General features: G+C 38.4%; 1 protein-coding gene across 15 annotated transcripts in view; it reads right to left on the bottom strand.

Moving 5' to 3' along the window:
- The window catches only part of SOX5 (SRY-box 5), a 641654-nt gene that overhangs the window by 243760 nt on the left and 377547 nt on the right, over window positions 1-20347 (bottom strand). For 13 of the 15 annotated variants that reach the window (XM_017804823.1, XM_017804827.1, XM_017804821.1 and 10 more), the window contains one exon: window positions 13128-13359. In XM_017804823.1, coding sequence (XP_017660312.1) covers window positions 13128-13358 — 231 coding nt within the window. In that variant the 5' untranslated portion in view covers window position 13359. The remainder of the gene's footprint in view (window positions 1-13127; window positions 13360-20347) is intronic. The other 2 variants (XM_017804831.1, XM_017804830.1) reach the window with 1 other exon arrangement.

The following is a 20347-nucleotide window of genomic DNA, read 5'->3' on the forward strand; positions in this document are numbered from 1 at the left end:
ATCCAGGGACATGCTCGAGTCGATTTGCACTGTATATCACTTTATACAATTGCCGTGACAAAGCCCCCTGAGTTCCCTCATGTAAATCTCTCTCTCTCCCTCTCAACTTCCCTGCCAGTCAGACAGCATCGGATCTGCGGTAAGCTATGCAAACTTCGTGTTTTACGCATGCCAACGGACCCCAAAGCTCCCCGCCTCCCCCCCCCCCAAGAAAAGATGTTTAGGACTTTGATAATCCATTGATCCCACTTCCATATCGGCTTGTATTTTTCAATCTGTCGTGTTAAGTTGTCAGAGAGGGCGATTAAACCGATGTTTCATGTTCCGAGATTTGCGTTCTTGGGAATGATAGTTTTCAAAGCCTTTCTTGCTAGGTTCTGCTTAAAGATTATCCCTAAGAAAGCTGATGTGAATATTATTACTGGCATAAACCTGGTAATAAAACCATAAAGTGTTTTAGGTAAAGACATTTTAGAGATATTCAGGGTTATAAACATAAGAGTTTAAAGCTGGATAGAATTTGGAGTGCTTAAAAAAAAAAAAGGGAAAAAAAGGGAAAAAAAAAAAAGCGCCCTGTCAGGCTGTGGAGTTTTCTCAGCATGAAGCAAAACAACATATGTAAAAGGGAAAAGGGAACTCGCATGTCTATGTAAAATAAATATAATTACAGAATCACAGAAGAGGGCAGAGCAGAACACTGACCTGTGCAGTTAGACAGGAACGAAAAGAAGACAGAGCATGTGTAGCGGTGGTCACGATACTGCCTCAAATAAAATGCAGTGACAGCTATTCCGAGCGAACAGCAAAGAAAGCTGCCTGTGTCTCCAGCAGCCTGCACAGCTGAAAACATGGTCTTCTTGTTGGGGAAATAGGGTGAATTTTGTGCAATATGTTGCAACTCTCATATGCCATACTGCATCTCTAGAACATGCAAGTTTTAAATTATGTCTCCTCTCTATTTCACATTTAATTTGTGTCGTTTTCCTATGGCCTGCAGGCATGATACAAGTCACAGCACACAATATACCAAACACAGTGCCAAAACGTGAAACTGTGCACATGTATATACCCACTTTCTGGATTAAACACAGAAGAGGACATAAGTAGAATTAAAACACACACAGCAGACAGGTTTCTACAGAATAAGACTGGAATGTAACTACAGTTTCTTAACTAATACATTGCTAGGTCTATCCACTAAGCCTTTGGACTTGCAAAAATGACAAAGCAAGACTTAATCAAATCTTTCAGACACAACAGGTTACACATACATTCTCCGTAATTACTTAAATTTCATAATAAAATCTGATGTTCATTGCAGCTGATAGCAAGACAGACGGATGCTTTATTAAGCACTTAAGTTTCCAGTAACATTTGAGGATTCCCTACATTTTAAATGGGAAAACCCCCTGGATTCGATGCCCTTTATCAGTATCAAGAGAGTCTTCTCAAAATAGCCTTTTAAAGGTGTTTTGCATTACTTCAGTTCTCCAGTTCACGTTGCTAAACAACACATTACTTATTACTTGAACTTAACACTGCTGATAGATATACAACCAAATATTTGCTTTTAGGGAATATCCAATTCTTAAAACCCCACCAAATACCGTCAATACTGGTTAAAAAACAAGTCTGCCAGAATATTCACACACTCCATGCCCCCAAAAAAGGGGACGAACTTGAACATGGTTATTTCTACAAATATAAGAGAGAATATTTGTGCAGTAATGTGTGTTATTTCTTTAACTCCCTGTACTGTGAATGGGATTACTCTCACCTAATTTTAGCCCCAAATTAGACATCTAGTCTAAACTAGTCATCAAGGCTCCCTCTATAGTCAACAGACAAGCACTTTCAGAAGGTAATTCATCTTTCTTGTCTTAGATGCTTATTTTGAGATTGGAAAGGTTGCTCTAGCAGAGCGGATATCTTTTTCCATAAGCTCTGAAGACCGCCCAAACACCTTACTTTTGTGCCTAAAATTCGGTGAACTGAACCCAATCTCACTGTATCTCATGCAAGAAACTCCGTGAGTCTGGAAACACTCACAGACCATAGACCATCATGGATGAGGGACAAGTACAGTTTCCGTTGTACTAGCACAGCCACAGACAACAGAAGTGAATTGCAAATGATAAATCAACAACTGGGAAGCTGGAAATACAGTCTAATTTCACCCAGTAAAATGAAAACTTGCCATTTTTGCTGATATTTATGAAATTACAAGTCCAACAATATCCTTGCGATATTTCACAGAGCAATATAAAGATATAGGTCCTAAATATAAAAGTAAGTATTTCAGTCAAATTAGCTTATTCACATGGAAAACTCAGGAATTCACTGTGGCCCTGTGTCAATATATTACCCAATACTCATGTTGACAGCTTCAAAACTGAAGCTATGGTCACTGCCCAAAAGCTAAGTTTACACTGGCCGCAAGCAAACAGGAAAAGTACATCATCTGCCACAGATGTATTCTCTGCAGAACTGAATCACCCTCTTTTCAATTCTCCTTGTAGATACATAAAATTCTGAAAATTGTCTTGCTACAGAACTTACCAAATTGGTTTAAAGATAATTTAAACAAGTCTTATACATGTAACTATCGTGAATGATCAATCTGCTCTCCCCTCACACTCTGCGAGCGTTACTGTCTGTGTCAAGACAATATAAATTTAAGAATTTGGAGGGAGAAAAAAAAGAGGTTATTTGCAGATTTTGTATTTATAAAAGTAAAGAATATATACCATGGACTCACACTCTATCATCAGTCAGATGCAGGACACAAACTCAAGTGAGTTAAGTGGTTTGAGCTCTGAGATGCAGAATGCTTTATATTCCCAACAGAGCTAAGCACTACATAGCAAACTCTTATTTAAAAACAAGCAAATGCTCTGGCCAGGCAATTACCTCTCACTCAAGGCTTTTTTAGTTGAAGTTAGATAACTACAGATTTATAAACTATTGGGATCAACAACTGAGCTTAACACCCTAAGCTCCAGCTGTAACCTATGAAGAAAAATAGGCACTTCTAGGGTGTGAGTTCCCTGACCTACTTAGAAGGTATGTTAGGACAAAATGTATCACGCTCCACTATTCCCTATTTACTTCCATTAACCATGAAGTTAAACCTAAATTTACTAGCTTACCTCTGGACATATATTTTGTAAACATTTAGCCTGATCAGACTTCACTCTTGAATTTTCACCCCGAATATGACATTATGATTGACATGACTGCATTATGTGCTAGTAACCACTTCCTTCTAGGAGAAATAACTTCCTTTCCCTATGAGAGAAAGCCAAAATGTCCTTCTACTGCACTAAGAGTCCTATAATCCCCAGAAATTTACTATTGAGTCTGCTGTCATATACCAGAAAAATCCTCCATCAATTGAACTGAAAATTATACAAGAAACTAACTCATTCCTAACAGAGTCCTAAACCCAGTAAGCTCTGCGTTTGTGTACGTTGTTTTCTGGAGACCCACAGATCCCCAGCAAATGCTGTGCCTTTAAACACAGATGGATCCAAACCTGAGCAACTCTACTGATTATGACTGCAGCAGTTTAAAATGAAAAGAACAGAAAAGAGGGAAGTTTCACTTACAGCTACAGAGATGAAACACACACTTTAAATTCAATCTGAAAATCAGCATAGAAGAGAGTGAGAAGCTCAGGTATTCTGTATTATTTCTGGCTAGCAATATTAATAAGCAATGCGAGCTTCCACTTCTGACATGACTTAGTGTAGAGATACACATACAATCTACTGCAGTAATTCAGACTTGAAATGTCAGAAGGATTTTACCTTTTTGCTATAATATTTCTTATTTTCTGTCATCAAACTCCAATCCTACAAAAAGCTATGTGCAGAAGGAGTTATAGTCAGTGACCTCTCCTTCCCTCCCTCTTGCTACCATCAGCATTAGGTTCCAATCAACCAGATTATTTTGCAGGAACAGGGTCATAAGCTAAGCATTCTGGGGCAGGAATGTTTCTTTTTTCTGTCTCTATAAAAATAAATCATGTTCTGGGTACAATATAAATAAAGATAATAACAGTCTGATCTTAGATTTTATTGGTCTATGTTTCAGACAATCTATATAATTTGCCTGCTGCCTGTACAAACTACAAAAAGTTAATCTTTATAGCTCTTTCTTTTCCTTGGGGTGGATTCAGTTTTCAAAGCAAAAAAAAAAAAAAAAAAGGATGCTAAAGCAGACTATTTCCATGTATAATGACAGCCTTGTTTACACTGCTCTGGCAAAAGCTATCCTTAGTTAAACTGGGCAGAACTCCACTCAGTTACTTCCATTAGTTTATCTAGTGATGCTAAATTCACAGGATTCACTGAGTCTACTTCAACAAAAAATACCTTATCTGGTCACACAACTGCACCTAAACCGGAAAAAGAAACAAAGAACTTAAGAGTGTTAAAGGGAATCTGGAAATGAGGCTGGCCAAACTATTCAGACAAGCCTGCTACCCCGGACATAAAGGACTCTTTTAAGAAAGTTTGTTTCCTCCGTTTCATTGTCTTTAAACACTTTGGAACATTGGTTGGTTCAGAAACATTGCAGCACATCAACCTCCTCTTGTAGGGAGGTCTCTGAATATGTCTTAGGACTTGACACACCTTGGCAGATTCCCATTCTTAAACAAACACGTACTGAAATCTGTCTTGCCACAGGTCCCTCTCCAGCCATGAATCTCTAGAGAAAATTAATAACCCCTTTCACTACAGTGGAGAAGGTGGTGATATTTCACTGATATACTCAAGACAAGAGGAAGCAGTTAGTTACATGAAAGGAAAAAAACAGGACTGCATGACATGACACTTTAAATGCTAGCAACGGCCTGAAGCCACATTTTCATTACCACTCCAACCATCATTACTTTTGGTGAATCTGCAAAAGCATTAGCAGTGGCAAGAAAAATTAAGGGAAAGCAAGCTGGCCTTGGCACAGCCTAGTCCAACTGAATTTTATATGACCTAAGAAAACACACTTAAAGAAACAACACAAAAACCATGATGGAGCATTTCGCTCGTCCATTTAAGGGGCAGAAAATTAAGAAATGCTTCAGATTGTCCCTGTAGTGGGTAACATCCTAAGCATGGACACAAACATCTGACAGTGAGAGAGGAAACTGTAAAACATGACTGGGAGTACTGAAAGTAGCAAAAGGTTCTGGCACTTCTAGGAGCCAGAGCTGATAACCACAGAGATTCCTTGCAACCCTGGAATTCAAGAAACCATGACCAATACTTCACAATGCATTTCAGTTTTGGTATATCTCTACTGAAAGTAGAGCTGCATATCAAAAAACAACCATCCCCTGGTTTATTGACATTCTGTCCAAGCAAACAGCACAATACTTATTTTTACCGTGCTATGTCTTCATATGAGCTATTTACTAAAAGGTTTTAGAATGGATTAAATAATAAAAATGACTAAGTTAAATATGACTACAAGCAGAGGAAGAAAATGGGCAAGGCAGAAAAAGGTTTTCAGAGGACAACTGCAAGCTGAAAGAAAGTGATAGAGTAATATTGGCTCCTATGAGGTTGGAAATAGAGAAAAACTCTCACTTGCAGTGAAAAAAAAAAGGAGAAAGCCACATCAGCTGCTCAGACGAAGTAATGTGGATATGGAAAGTACGTGGAGCAAGAGAAAGCACATGGGGAAACCATTCTGGAAGTTCTAAAATGAATGAGCAACTACTGAAGCAAAAATGAGTCAAGGTGGTGTGCAAAAGTAGAAGTTTGTGCTACATAAGAAGCAAAACATAATAAACTTTGATTCCCACAAGCCATGCCTTGAGGCATGTGTCATATAAGAGTATGAAAGCCTGGTATGCTGCTCTCTATTCTGATGATAGTTACACTGACAGCCCAAGGCCAAAAACTTCTCAACAGTGGCCAAAGGAGATAAAATCACTGTTTGAAAGGAAAAGCGTGAAAACTTAAACTACATTTTTGTGGCCTTCTCTTTCCAGGACAACAAAGAACTGAGCATTTAACTGGCAGCAGAGTTTCAGTCTTACTACAACATCGTAAAGATTCACTATCACCAAAGAAAGGGCAGCATTTCAGAATAAATTTGGGCAGAGTGCCACAGGTGATGGATCTCGACTGCTGAAACCATATAAAGTCTACAGCTACTGTTTGAGTTCTGACAGAATGGAGATACCACAGATCCTACCTATGTTATGTCACACCTAGGGACTGACTGTCGAAAGCAAAAGCTGTAGGAAGTAGGAACACTTAAATGCAGTCTCTTTACATCGTTGCTATAAGCGGGTCTTGCAGTCCTAAAGGGGCTTTCTCCACACTTTAGTCTTCATCAGTGCTCCTCAAATTGGTAGCTTCAAAATTTTGTTTCAAATCTGTGGTACCTCCTGCCTCCCTCCGGCAGACATCCCTGCCCTGATCTTCTGGGTTCTGGCTGCAATGTCCTGCTGTGGGCACGCTGTTGCACTCCCGAGCCACAAAACCTGTTCATAGCACTAGGCTGACCTGGCAGAGTTCATGCCAATGCACTTTTTTTCAGTAAAAATGTACAGTCTTGAGTGAAATTACCTCAAAAAGTGTGTGTAAGCCCAAACTGAGTGATTTACTGAAGGCTACTTACTTAGCGGTTTCATTTGGAATGAAACCTCTGTGTGCACTGTGGAAGTCCTATGGCAAATTACTTTGCTTAGAAAGATGACCAAGTTTTCTGTTTTTATGGCTTACACAGTTTTTGGTAGGGCACTTAATAGTTCTTTTTTCTTCATCATAAGAAAGACCATCTGGTTCGAATATTCCTACCGACTGTGGGCCTTATTGTTCTACCTATCTCTTTTTTTCTGTGGAATTTTTCTGCTATTCACTCGAATTAGATTTTACCAGTATTTATGCAAGAAGCTTAAATGAAGATATTTTCCAGTATGAAGTCAATGAATTGATTCCTAGGCACATAATCACTGGCAAACAATGGATACATACAGTTCCCAGCACTTCCATAAAACAAAGGTGTTTACTTTTCTGTTGATTATTTTCTGCTTAACTGCATTCAAATGAATCCATTAAAAACGTGACTGCTTCACAGTAAGATGATCTTCAGCAAAAACAAACAACTGCTGTTTCCACTTCTCTTCATGGCCTTTAAAAACTAGTCATCTGCACCCGGTATTCCAGGCAATTTATATATTATAAGTCTGGACTTGATTTGTTAATTCATTGGTTTAAATGTAGTTCTAACCCTCCTGCTTGAGGAAATAAAAAAAACAAACCAAAACAAAAAAAACCCCAAACACAAAACAATGTTTTTTCACTGCTTTACTCATTTATTGTCCCCTAACCAACCTCTGGACCTTTCAGCATCTGATCATAGTGCCAAAAGGTCACCTCAAACTTCATCCAGTCTTTCTGCCTATTGACTTCAGCTGGAATGATACATCCACTCTGGTTCTCCATGGCCAAAAGTAATCAAAACTCACTGTATTAAGAGAGTGGTCAAATAAACCAAGGGAACTTCCACAAACTAGCATCCTGCTCCTGAACTGTACTATGGTTTTCATCACTGCCTCACCTGAAGAATGAAAACACCTTTTTTGTTTGTTTATGTGCCCTATACAGGGTCTGCACATCAAGTTGTTTGCAAATAATTGCTAAGTACTATAAGCATGACTTACAAACATGGGACAGGACTGGAGAGCTGTGAGAATACAGATCATGACAAGGAGGACAGGCAGGTTATCACAACTTAAATGGAAGATACTTCTCAGGCAAGTATGTGAGTTATCAAACCTTTTTCTGGCTTCACCACAACAAGTTCTCAAGGACTGCAGAAAGTTTTCTAGGCTCTGGACTAAACAGTGAAGTAGGCAACTTGTACATCTGTTTGATGGGTCCTGACTGATTCTTTTTTATTTGTTCCCTTTCCTAATAGCCCACAGAGTGATTCTCTGAAATGGTGCAAGTGTAAAGATCAAACTCTGATACAAGCCTGAAATTAGATCTGTGGAAACTGCTTTCAACTGCTACTTTTGTGATGACATTTATAATGCAATGTTTGTAACAATGCAATTTCATCATCTTATAAATATCAATTTACCATTAAGAGATGAAGGAAAGAACATCAGACAAATGCAAACTTACCACCATTTCTGCTTTGTTTTAATTGAACTAGTCTTGTTCAGATAAGCCTGTCTAACTCTTAGAAAAACAACAGTTTATAGTTTAAACTGTGAAATTTGTGTGTGTGTGTGTGTTGTAATTATGGTGCCTGCTAACAATTTCATACTGCCACATTGCACATATGGCTTCCAAGCTAGCTTTATCTGAATCTTTGTGAATCTATTCTCCGTGCTATTAAACTGAGCACATTCCACATCGTTCAAAAGTAATTACACTTTTGTCTAGAGTGTAGGAGACTGCTCTCCCCAAACAATGAAATTCTCATTATTAGAGCTGGCACAGTAACGGCACTGGTGTTCACAACACTATCCATTGTATCATCACAATAACTTATCCTAAGCTTGATGCACAAAGGTACACTGGAAATTAAAATTTCTCTAAAACCACTGTGTTGTTTTGTTTTTTTTTAATAGGCATTCTTTAGCTCAGTATAATTAGAGTCCTATTTGACTTTTTAAAAAGCTATATGCATTCAGATTTCCATTCTCTTCGGAAGTTCTGAATAGTAGCTAAGTGCTCCAGCCGCTTGTTGTTCTGATCCATTACTATTCATATGCTGACAAACTCCAGACCAACAGGTGAAGCACAGGCCAGGATAGATGTGATAACAGAATTCAAATTCAGCACTGAAGACCCTTTTATTTTGGACAAGTGGAAGAAAAGCATGAAGCAGTACGTCAGGAAGCTCTTTGACCAGTAATACTGCTATTCTTAATATGACTAAACTTTCTTAAAATTATTCCCAAGTTATGGAGGAATAACTTCACTCACCACAGAAACACAACTTCTTTTAGTGTGAAGCAACAAGGCCACTTAACAGCACACAGTAATACTTCCTATCAATTTAAAGCACTGCTGAAAATTAACTCTAAATCCCACTGAAAGTGCAGGACAAACGTGGGCTAACAATGCAGTCACACAGTTTGTAACAACTGGACACTGGCAAAATTACACCGTAACAGTTTGATCTTTGGATCAATACTTCCTTTTTTTTTTTGTTTTTGCTTTTTTAAATCTTATCTGGCATTTTATTGATATTCTGTAGTTAAAAAGAATGGTGGGATTTGAGCATACTGTGCCTGTGGCATATTTTAATCAGTACTTTCAGCCTTGACATCACTTATTTTCAGAAGTTAGCTCACGGACACCACTGGTGAGATCAGTAGTCTTGAGAGGTGGCACAAGCAAAACGGTAAGGCAAACAAGTAGAAATAAAATAAACCTTAGTAACTTAGGTGAGCTAACTCATGCCATCCAAATACTGTAGCCTTAACAGTTTTCTTCGAAAGAGCTACTGATTGATAGCATAATCCTCAAGTGTTTCCCCACTAAGCTTATGGCCTGCTATGAACATCCTAAGGGGACTCTCGGATATATTCTAGGTCAAATGATTTGTCTTGTATTTCGTACTGAGCCTTTGGTTTAAATCTGATAAATTTCTTATCAGCAGAAGAGTTTTCCTACCTACAATAAGTATGCGGTTTCTTCTATAAAGAGGAAGACAGTCTGGGACAGAACTGCCTTGGTTGAGGCAATATCCCTTGGTAGGGATATCCAGAGTACATCTGGTCCAATCCCTGCTCTGGTGCCTTGGACCATGTTCAGATGGCATTTGAATATCTCTAAGAGGGGAGACTCCACAACCTCCCCGGACAACCTGTTCTTATGCTCAGTCACACCTACAATAAAAAACATTTCCTGATGTTCAGAGGGACTCTCCTGTGTTTCAGTTTGTGCCCACTACAGTAACCTTTCTCTGGCTGCAGTTCCAGCATCCTCAGAAATACCCTGTTCATCTTGACGGGGAGATGGGCTTTGCAGATTTTTTGCAAATTTTGGTTAGGTTGTAAGATTTCTTTCTAGGAAGTCTGTCCTCCTTTTATAAACATTTACTCAGTATTCTGAGATGCCTCTCTAAGTTGGCAGTTGTTGCAAATTGGTAAAGTGCAACAGGGTCAATTTTCCAAAGTCTTAGTTGGGTAAACCATTCGGTTGTAACTGTGGTGCAATCAGCCCTGTACCTTAAGGATCCTGGGATGTTCCAGGCTGGCAGGACTTGTAAAAGGAAGCACAGCTGGAAGTAACCTATGAAACAGAGGATCAATTAGCACCTAGAAAAGTGAGGCCAAGTAATTGATTCTCAAGGTTGAAATTCTTTTCCCAGCTGTCCCTTCATGACCCATTGCTGAGAGTCAGCATATGAGGCGGCAGGGATGGCTTTGGTGACAAGAGGAATAAAGACACGACAAAGCTTTGTAATTCCATAACCTTCCCAAATCCCTTGGCCGTGGCTTTCTTCTGCTGAGGTTGTTCCCTAAACCAAATGGGTGTTGCACATGTAGCTAACAGAGCAAGACCTCTCTGGATCTATACCATGGCTATCTAAGAATCCCTTTGGAGAAGAGTCTTAGCTGACAGTCGCGCACAAAGCAGTAAGGTTTAGACAGGTGCAGCAGAGTGATGCACTACATGATTTCAGACTGCCTGTACCTCTGAAACCTTCTCACGTGACACTGGAGAGATCTGTAAAGGTGGACACTGCCAAAGACAGCATGTGGCTGCAAAATGAGAACTCCATAGTCACTTGCTGGCTCAGTCAGAAGGTGCAGCAGTGCAGCTGACAAGCTGTTAAGAAGTGTGAAGGACGCTGCTGGAGCTTTATCAATAAAACTGTATTGGACTGCACTCTGTGGTGGTGTGTGCACATGTGCATACACCTGGATTTGCTGCCCAGAGACTATAAAACACACAGAATGTCAATTCGAACAGTATAAAAATGACCTCTGCAATGCTAACGAAGTGAATACCCTTTGGGAATGATTTTCATAACTGCTAATCACAAAAATTGAAGCCATCCAGAGGTTATTCAGTTACTTCCTTCTTATAACTACATACCACAACAGCAGACGGTGTGATTATGTATATTTTATGTATATCCTATTTACACTGATCGCTTCCTTCTTTCTGGAGACACATGGGTTACATCCTTTCTGATCTACCTGGGTGATGATTTTTACAAGACACTCCTCACTAAGAGAGAGATATTGCCAAAACGTCACATTCATACAAACTGGCAATTTACTTAAATATTTATGAAGACAAAAGTAGTCCCTTATAAACCCCAAAAACTGCCTCAGATAAGCCTACAGTATGTCGCTGCTACTGCAAAACTGTCTAAAACACACAATGATTCAGTATCTTGTATTACAAAGAGTCAGAACACACTGTTTTGACATCACATTAAATACAGCCTTCATAGCAGGAAGTCACACTAGATGCTCAGCTAAACTTCTTGGTCTTAAAAACTATAAATGAATAAAAAAGTTAGTTAAAATCGATTAAAGTGCAGCTAAGTGTTTCAGTGAGGTGTAGTTAAAATACTTCTGCTGGGCTCCTTAGAAAATAGTAAGTTTTTATTTCATTAGGGTCTGATTCTACACTACTGGTGCCATCACAATTTTATCTATTACTTAAATGTTGTCAGAAACTACTTCTTATCTTCAATGCACTCTCTTAAAATAGGCCAAAATACTGCAAAGCTCATAGACCAGTCACATACCCTAACATCCCATTGGCTGGAACTGTATATTAATGAATTCCATCTCCATAAAACATAAGATAAAGGATGAGAAGTAAACAAGCTTAAAAAAGATAATGACATGTCTGCCCATGAGTAATTTCTCCAATGCTGTTCTTTCTTCATGTAAAGTTGCAATAACACAAAGTAAAATTAAATATTCCAAACCACTGTTTGAACTTAAGCATTAGCCCAAAAAAGGAAGAAAAATGGATCAGGATCAGCGAGTTATTTTGTCTAGGAGAGCAGCTTCAGTGAATATCCAGTGACTTGGTCCTATGAGAAATAATAATCCCTAAGGCTTTTTACTTAGGGCTTATTACATATGCATAATGAGCTGTAAGGGCTTAAATACCACTATGGAGCTGTTGCAGGCTTTTATGAGAATACACTATCACCTATTTTGCAATGCCTTTTTAAAAGCCTTCAAATATGCAGGTCCATTCATTATCTTCACTTAAAGTGAAATTGTCAGTGCCCTTGTCAAAGTGGAGGACTAAGAGAAAAGTTACAGTCAATCTGTAAACAGGCAAGAGCTGTGCAAGTGTGTTCACAGTAGGCAGCTTTGTGGAGGTGCCTCAGCCCTGGGGTTTCAGTGCCTTCCCCTGCACCTTTCAACCTTTCTAAAAATGTATCACAGGACTCCCCCTGAAGGGCCCACCTTACAAAAGTGACACTACGATACTAGTGAGGAACACGGCACGGCTTTTTGTTCTTTTTGTCTCCTTTTAGATACGGCCAGTTCTGGACTTCCAGTGAGCTGCTAAATGTAAGGAATTAAGTGCTCAGTGTCATTTGTAGAGTGCACAAAAAGGCGGAAATTCTTAAGTGCAAAAGTAGTATGCTGACTTAATTCCGTAAGTACAGCAAATTTTCTTGTATGTATCTGTGGCGTGTGAATTACACAACAGATGTGAATTTTTAAAACCATCAAAATTCAAAGTTGTTTTGTTTTTTTTTTTTACCCTTTATACAGACTCCCGTGCTTTACTACTGCATAAACTTGGCATTGGGGTGATATTTCAGACACCACGCCAAACGTGACTCTCACTTACGAGTGTTCCAAAACCGTTTACTGTTTGCTGAACACATACGCTTCAAGTTCACATCGCTGTAGCTAACAAATTTTAGCGCCCTAAATGCCATCAGGCAAAGGTGAGGAGAAGTCTGCACTGCAAGTGATTTAGCATTCATAGTGGAGGGTAAAGGCAGCCCAGCCAGGTCAAGGCTTTCACAGTATTGTAGCGTGTTCTGTATGTGTAACTGTGCATTGTATACTCCGTAAAGTACAGATCTGGATGCCAAACTACTGCAGAGGCAGAATTCAAAGAATGGATGTAAGCACAATAGACCATTAGCAAACCTACCATTGTGTTGTGCTGAGAAGTGGGAGTCCTATGGCCACAGTTCTCTTGCGTCAGCAGAGAAACTGGCTGAAATTCCTCAGAGTGAGGCTTGTTGGGAAAACTCACATGCAAGGGAAGGTGAAAGGCTGGGAGCCCGTCACTCTCCTCTTCTCCCACTTTCTGTCTGCTTGTCACCATGGCTACCTCTCCATCTGCTTCCCCATACGGAGAGGCTGGTCGCTTGGAAGACATCCTGGAAGGAACAAAAGAGGAGAAAATAATGAAACCTCCAAATAAATCCTTAATGCCGTCATTGTGTGGTTAGGGGCCATTGTAACAGAAATGCCTTTTTTGTGCTGGCAGAGAGCAGGAAACCATCCAAATACCACTGCAAAGCATACACAATTGGGAACAATGGCCAAGCAGGTAGCAACAGAACAGTGGCTTGTTTGTTGTGAGAATAATACACTAATATAGCACTCTCTTGTATTCTGGCTTCTTAAACATGAAAATTCACCTAAGACTGCATAATGAAATGCAATTCCTTTAAAAAAATACCCATCTGGTTTTGCATTTGCAAGAGACTGTAAGAAGATAGAATGTCTCCCGATACAAGCTATTGTCAACTTAGCTTTTAAGGAATAATCATCTGCATGTCATTATCAACCATAACTGATAAAAAAATAAAGCAAAATAAAATACAATACAATAAAGCAACTTGCTAGCAAGCCAAACTGTCTGTGTTTATAAAACTTCACCCATGTGAACAACAGAGTGTTACAGTCATGTTGTAAGAATCTTTCCAGGTTTGCAGATCTGGTATAGTTAAGCAATTAAACATTTGAGCATTAATAATCTAAGCTTTTTGAGAACACAAATTCAGGGGTATACTAACTGAATGAAGATTTTCTATCAAATCTTCTTACCTATGTCTTAAATAAGTGTAAATGTAATTTACATTTATATATAAAAAAGGATACACGAGGAAGATACACAGAGCACACACTATAAAAATCACACACAAACCTTGACTTAAAATTCAGGCCCATATTCTGAATTTTTTTAGACTGTCCGATAATACCGTTCTTACAACAACGTGTATATCTTCAACTTTTAGAAAGACTGAAAGCAGTTTTATTGGAAAATCTAGGTTTCATCTAAATCAAGCACTACTGAAAATCTCACAGGACAGTTTGAACCCAGAATTCTTCCAGTTTGGTCTTCAAAATAGAGGGGTGCAGTGAAGTACTAAAATGCAGATGACTTTTGGAATTGATTACAGCAACACTGTTCATGAAAATCAGGGTATGTGCATGGATGGCATAATGCACCCCTGTGCTAAGCAGGGGCATCTGTAAGAAAGAGTGGAATGAGAAATAAGAAATCCTACAGCCACAGTTAAAAGAAGAAAAGAAAGCAAGCTAGAGAAACGCTTCCTAGAAAAAAAAAAAAGAAGTTACGAACCAGAAAACTGAAGACTATTGTACGGAAAAGTTGGAAAAACGGGCTGAAGGAATAATGCTCCTCCTCAAAAATCTCGTATTTATGATTCTAATTACCCCGTTTTGATTTTCCACCTCACAGTTAAAGGACTGCATTTCAAAAGCCCAGCAGCCTCTTGAACCATGCGTGGGGCTGCTGTGAGGTGGAGCATGTCCATACGATTTGGCATATTGAGCACGGAATGGTTCTTAGCAGCAGTCAACTGGGTCTGAAAACAAACAGCGACTTTAAACAGCCCTTTGTTAGGACTTATTTTGTTTCTAATGATCTCATTTTGAGCTTTGCCTCCCAAGCCAAGTTAGATTATATTAAAAAAAAAAAAAAACCAACCACAAAACAAAAAAACCCTCCACCACCACCAAAAACTCAGACAAAAAAATCCCTACCAGAACCTATACTCAGCTGCACACTGCCTGTTCTGAACACCACCTATTGCCTGTGCTTAGAGAAGCAATCTGTATTTTCTATTAATGTTTGACTTAGTCCAACAGACTAACACTTCATACATCCTACCTGAATTCTGTCTTCTAGGCTTTCCCACCTACGTGTCTGCAGCAAAGCATATGCATAAAGACAGAGATCAGTTTTTTACTAGCCCACTGAATTCAGCATTTTACAGCTATGTTTGACGTGACAGATCTCAAGCTCTTCTTCTGCAGAAACCATACAACTCCCTTCTGAAGTTAATGTGAATTATTCATATTCTGGATTGTACCTCACCGAGATACATATTTTCTATTGATTTTAAGTTTTTTGGTTGCTCATTTCAACACTGCCTTAATAGAAGCCAGGGTTTTTACAAAATCTCTCTTTCTGAAAATCAGCACTAAGCAGTTGTCTCAATTTTGGCAAACAAAAGGGCAGAGACACAAAATCATTACTCAATTATTCCACAGTAATGTTCTATACTTTAGAACATTTATATTCAATAAGATGACTGAAAATATTGCAAACCATCTACAAAAGCCTCCACTGCAATTCACTCTGGCAATAAATTATAGAGAGAGGATGCCTTGCTTTGTATGGATGATTTGGGTTATACACTGTATACTCAAACTGTGTTAAAAACTCCTATTGATGTTAACCCAGATTCTGCCACGTTGCTTCACAAGGAGAGTTTGACTATCACACAGAAATAAAGCTCTTCTGTTAACTTTATAAGTAAATACACAGTTCTATCTACTGCGGTTCAGCTAGAAAGCTGCAGATCATCATCTTCAGCTTGTCACTGTACCCAACAGGGATGAAATCATTTTCTGCAGGGAATTTATAAACACAGGCAAGGAAGGCAATAGAGATGTCCACCTCCATGCACTCAGAAAAACATAGATTATCATGCTTCAGATCTAAACCAAAAACCTATAGGTTGGTTTGTAGGTCAAACTAAAGTTATACTAAGAGAGAGAAGAAACTTTTTCCTTTGCTTCTAGAAGATGCAGTTTAAATTAAAAGCCACGTGCTATAACGTTCCTGGGAGGCTAACAACTTGTTAAAACAGCTAAGGCAGCAAAATTGAGGTTCTAATCTGCATTAGTCTTCCAAGTGACCGGGACACTCAAAGAAATGGATGCACTCTATTCATAGTCAACATGAGTTAGACAAACCTCAGAGTTTCACAGGAATTTCTTCCTGCCTATGAATAACTGTGAAATTTGCACAAGAGACTGGAAGATTTAAATAAATAAATTATAAATCCGTATCTACTTCTGGAAATGTCTTCCAAAAGGACAGTAACTATCAAAGACCATAGCAGCAAAGGATCAAATCTCCGATAGGTTCACAAGTAGAAAACATGATACAAGGGAAATTTGTTCACAGATGGTCTTTAATTATTTCAACAGGTTTTTTGGTCCATTTTCTGAATCTGAAATGCTCCCACACCATGTATCCTTGAATTCTGTTTTTTTCTTTTATCTTTATTATCCTACTGAGCTAATACAGGGCCTTCACTAATTTCGTATCTAAGATGCGAGTTCCCATTCTAAACAATAAGGAAAGGGAAACAGATAAATTCTGAGTAACCAGATTATCTGAAACTGAGCTCTTTTACACAGATCTGTCTAATGAAGTACTGGTATTACCTCATCTTAACAAAGGACTGCAGATATCCTGGATTTACCCTCAGTGATAACACAACAGTTTACAACTTACATGACTTCAAGATCTGTTCCCCAAACTAGTTTAAACTCAGAACGGTTTTCAACTACACCACTCTGAAAGAAGATTTACAATGGAAGAGGAAACAACAGTTTCCTCAAACATGAACTTATGGATATGATTAAAAAAAAACCCAACAAAACCCCAAGATATAACTCAGAAAAGTAGCAATACAGTGGATCAGAGTGTGAATGTAAAAGGGTGTCGCTGCAGATGAAATCTGCTGCAACTTAAGACTTGCAAGAAGAGTTGCACTTAGAACTGTCATTAACCTTTTTTTACTGAATAAAAATAGCTAAGGAGTCATTTTATAGACAACCTCAATCTGCAAAGTTCTGACGCAGTGGGACACAGGCGGTACCCAGCCCACTGTACAGAAACACTGGAATTGTGAAATGTATCCCCACACTTGATTTTCATCAGCGGTTAGGATGGAACTGAAGATTTAGTTCTGGCCATGAATTCAGATACGACACTGTTTCCTGTAAAGAGACTCTTATTTCTGTTTTCACAGAGGCTTCTTAACATGCAGAAATTGCAGTAAAAAACCAAGCCTTTTGTTAAATTTTCTTTAAATAAATGCTTTTCCTGGTAGCAAAAATGTTTTGGTTTGTTTTTTTTTTTTTTTTTTTCAGGGAAGGAAAATCTCACTCTTCTAACTCACTCTTATCTAACAAATATTTTATGTGATTCATGTTACAATAGTTTCTCCACGTATTTCTTTACTCTCCTTCAATTTATAACAGACTCTTTGTAGGCTTAAACTGATACCCAGTGTCTATTGATCTCAGTCTTTTTGGACTGACTTCAGCATGGCTGGAGTTTCCCACTGGAGAGAATAACAACTACACTACCTTCACATGAATTGTTTCCTCATGCCATCTACAAGTATTGGTTCCATCCAAATAATTTCAGGCTACTAAATAAGACTGTTTTGCTTGGTTGGTTTTTTTTCCTTGAATTCAGCGTCTTTCCACAGCTCTATTTTTTTTTTATTGTTATTATTTTTAACAGAAACTCATTTAAGTGTCCTCCACTACATTTCCATTTGTTCATTGGTTTCGGTTCATTTCATACATGATTGTATACCCAAAATAAATCTAAAGTGGTATCCAGTATTCAAGCAGATAGTGCCCTCTAGCACACAACCAGCATCCCTCCCAATGCGATTGTTCATGCCATAAAATTTCATAAATTTTATGTCATAAAACTCTAATCTTGTTACATTAGGCAAAACACCTCAGAAACATTTCAGATACCCACAAAAGCTTTTGGAGAAGTGGCTTATCACTGTCTTCAAAAGTGACAAACACAGATGTGTCAGGAGAAGAAGATATGAGGCCATAAATCTTAACTTGTTGGGAGTTAATTAAGGGATTCATCAATCATTACACAGCTCACCCCATATATACACAGGCAAAATCTCGTCAGCTGCCACAACCCACAGCAATCCACAGGTTAAAAACTCCCAAAGTCCCTCTGTTCCGACTATTTATAAATGACTTTGTATAATCTAGCTTTAAGACCTGTAATTATAAAACAGCATTAAAACAGGCCTGCATAGTTATGGATAATTATAGTTGGAACACTTTTTAAAGAAATAAAAAGCTTTTCCATTCAAACACAGGCTTTGCCTTTTTGACAGCTCCAAGTCCACAGGATGCAGAGAGATGATTTAAATTGTTATGTCAAAATTTTGACTGTGCAAGACTTTCTTTCTTTCCCTTATCAAGAGAGGCATTGTTGTTTTCTCACCATAACCAGGCGTGACAGCGCCTGACTGGAGTCGCATAGCCAGTTTCTGAATCGGCATGAAAATATTCACCTCTTGAGTTTCTCTGGCAGCCATAAACTAAGTCTTTCTCATGGGCAGAGTTTAAATCAGTTGGCCCCGTACACTGGAGATGGGCACAGAGCTGCCTTCTGAAGAGATGCATGAGGACGAGAGGAGCAGATCAGCAGCAGTGGGGAGGGCTCTTTAACACAGCCCAAGTCCAAACCAAACGCTACACGCTAAACTAGTCCCAGGAACTTCAGTGGAATTCAATCTGACTCTCCTTCTGATCTGCAGGGATATTTCCCTCTAATTATGGTACATGCTGGAAATCTGCAGACTGCTTTTCCACAGGAAATAATTATGATTACAGACAGCAGCAATGCTACATACAACTGATGTATAAGCATACACACACACATGTAGAGATGCATAAACACAAGCTTATCCAAAATGTCAGCAATGCATCTGCCTCATCTCTGATCACATTTAATAAAACAGTTCATATTCCCAGGTTTATTGAAGCTATGATCTCTCCTTACACACAGCCCAAGCAAGAGGTGCCAGTTAACACTCATGACTGTCTCCATTCCATTTTGGCCCCAAATTAATTCATTATTTATGCACACTGAATAACTAGTACCTTTTAAAAGACAACTCTGTTCATTTTGACAGGATTACTTGTGTAATAAGGTATTACTCAACATGAGTAAGGGTGGCAGACTCCCACACTCTGTCCCACTGGGAACTGCAAGCCCGACTTGTTTCTACACATACCACTAAAAACAGACTTCGCTTGGCAATATCTTTGAGTCATTTACAGTCTGGTTTGGAATTCTTCACTGAAGTAATTTTACAATTAAAAAAAAAAAAGAGGAAAAAAATAAAAAAAGAAGCAAAACTCTCTAATCTGCTAATCAATAAAAACGTGCATGAAACGTGCTCTCATTTGTCACTCACACTGAGATGGAATAATCTGTTAATTATTACTTTCTAAGATCATATCAATCAGCCATCTTTTAAAATGCACATATGCCACAAATAAGTTGCGTTATTCAAAAAGGGTTTTGGTGAATGAGACACTTTTGCTAATACAAACCCAGATCTCTATGGCATAACCTGTGTAATAGTTCTGTGGAGCAGTTGTCTATTATTATAGCTGCCATAAGTAATCCTATTGTTAAGGCCATCCAATAATTTCCATTTCATCCAGCTCACTTTATCCCTTTTTGCTTTCCAGACCTCCCTGTATGGGGTAACTTGAACAGTTTTTGACAGTCCTACAGTTTAGAAGGTTCTGAATATAAAACAGGCAGGGAATACTCTATCCCAAACCTATTTTTAAAGTTCGCATTTTAAAGTATAGTATAGTATCAGCAGCTTGGATGATAAACCTGATATTCCACATACTGTGGAAACTGCTTTTTGAGAAAAGGTACTGCTCAAAATTCCAGTGGTAAATGGTTTCATTTTGACAAGTTTTGAAACTCTCAAACAATATCGTTGTTAAAAGTGTCTTTCAAGAGAATGTTAACAACACCCTTTTTTAATTACAAAAATGAAAACCAAAAAAACCCACATTCTACAAACTTTATTCTCTCAACTAAAATTTTATCTCCATTTGCTTGCATTTGCAAGGAATTTATGCATGAAAAACCACTGTAAAATCAAGTCTAGTAAAAATCTGTAGTGAAAAAAAGTTCACATCAAAAGTTTCAAATGTGCATTTACACAAAGTTTTTCACTGACTTTTTGAAGCAGGGAACTGGGAAAAAATTGTGCATGACCAAGCTGTTTAGTAAAATAT

The sequence above is a fragment of the Lepidothrix coronata genome, unplaced genomic scaffold (genome assembly GCF_001604755.1).
Source record: "Lepidothrix coronata isolate B3197 unplaced genomic scaffold, Lepidothrix_coronata-1.0 Scaffold10, whole genome shotgun sequence".
Taxonomy (NCBI): Eukaryota; Metazoa; Chordata; class Aves; order Passeriformes; family Pipridae; genus Lepidothrix; species Lepidothrix coronata.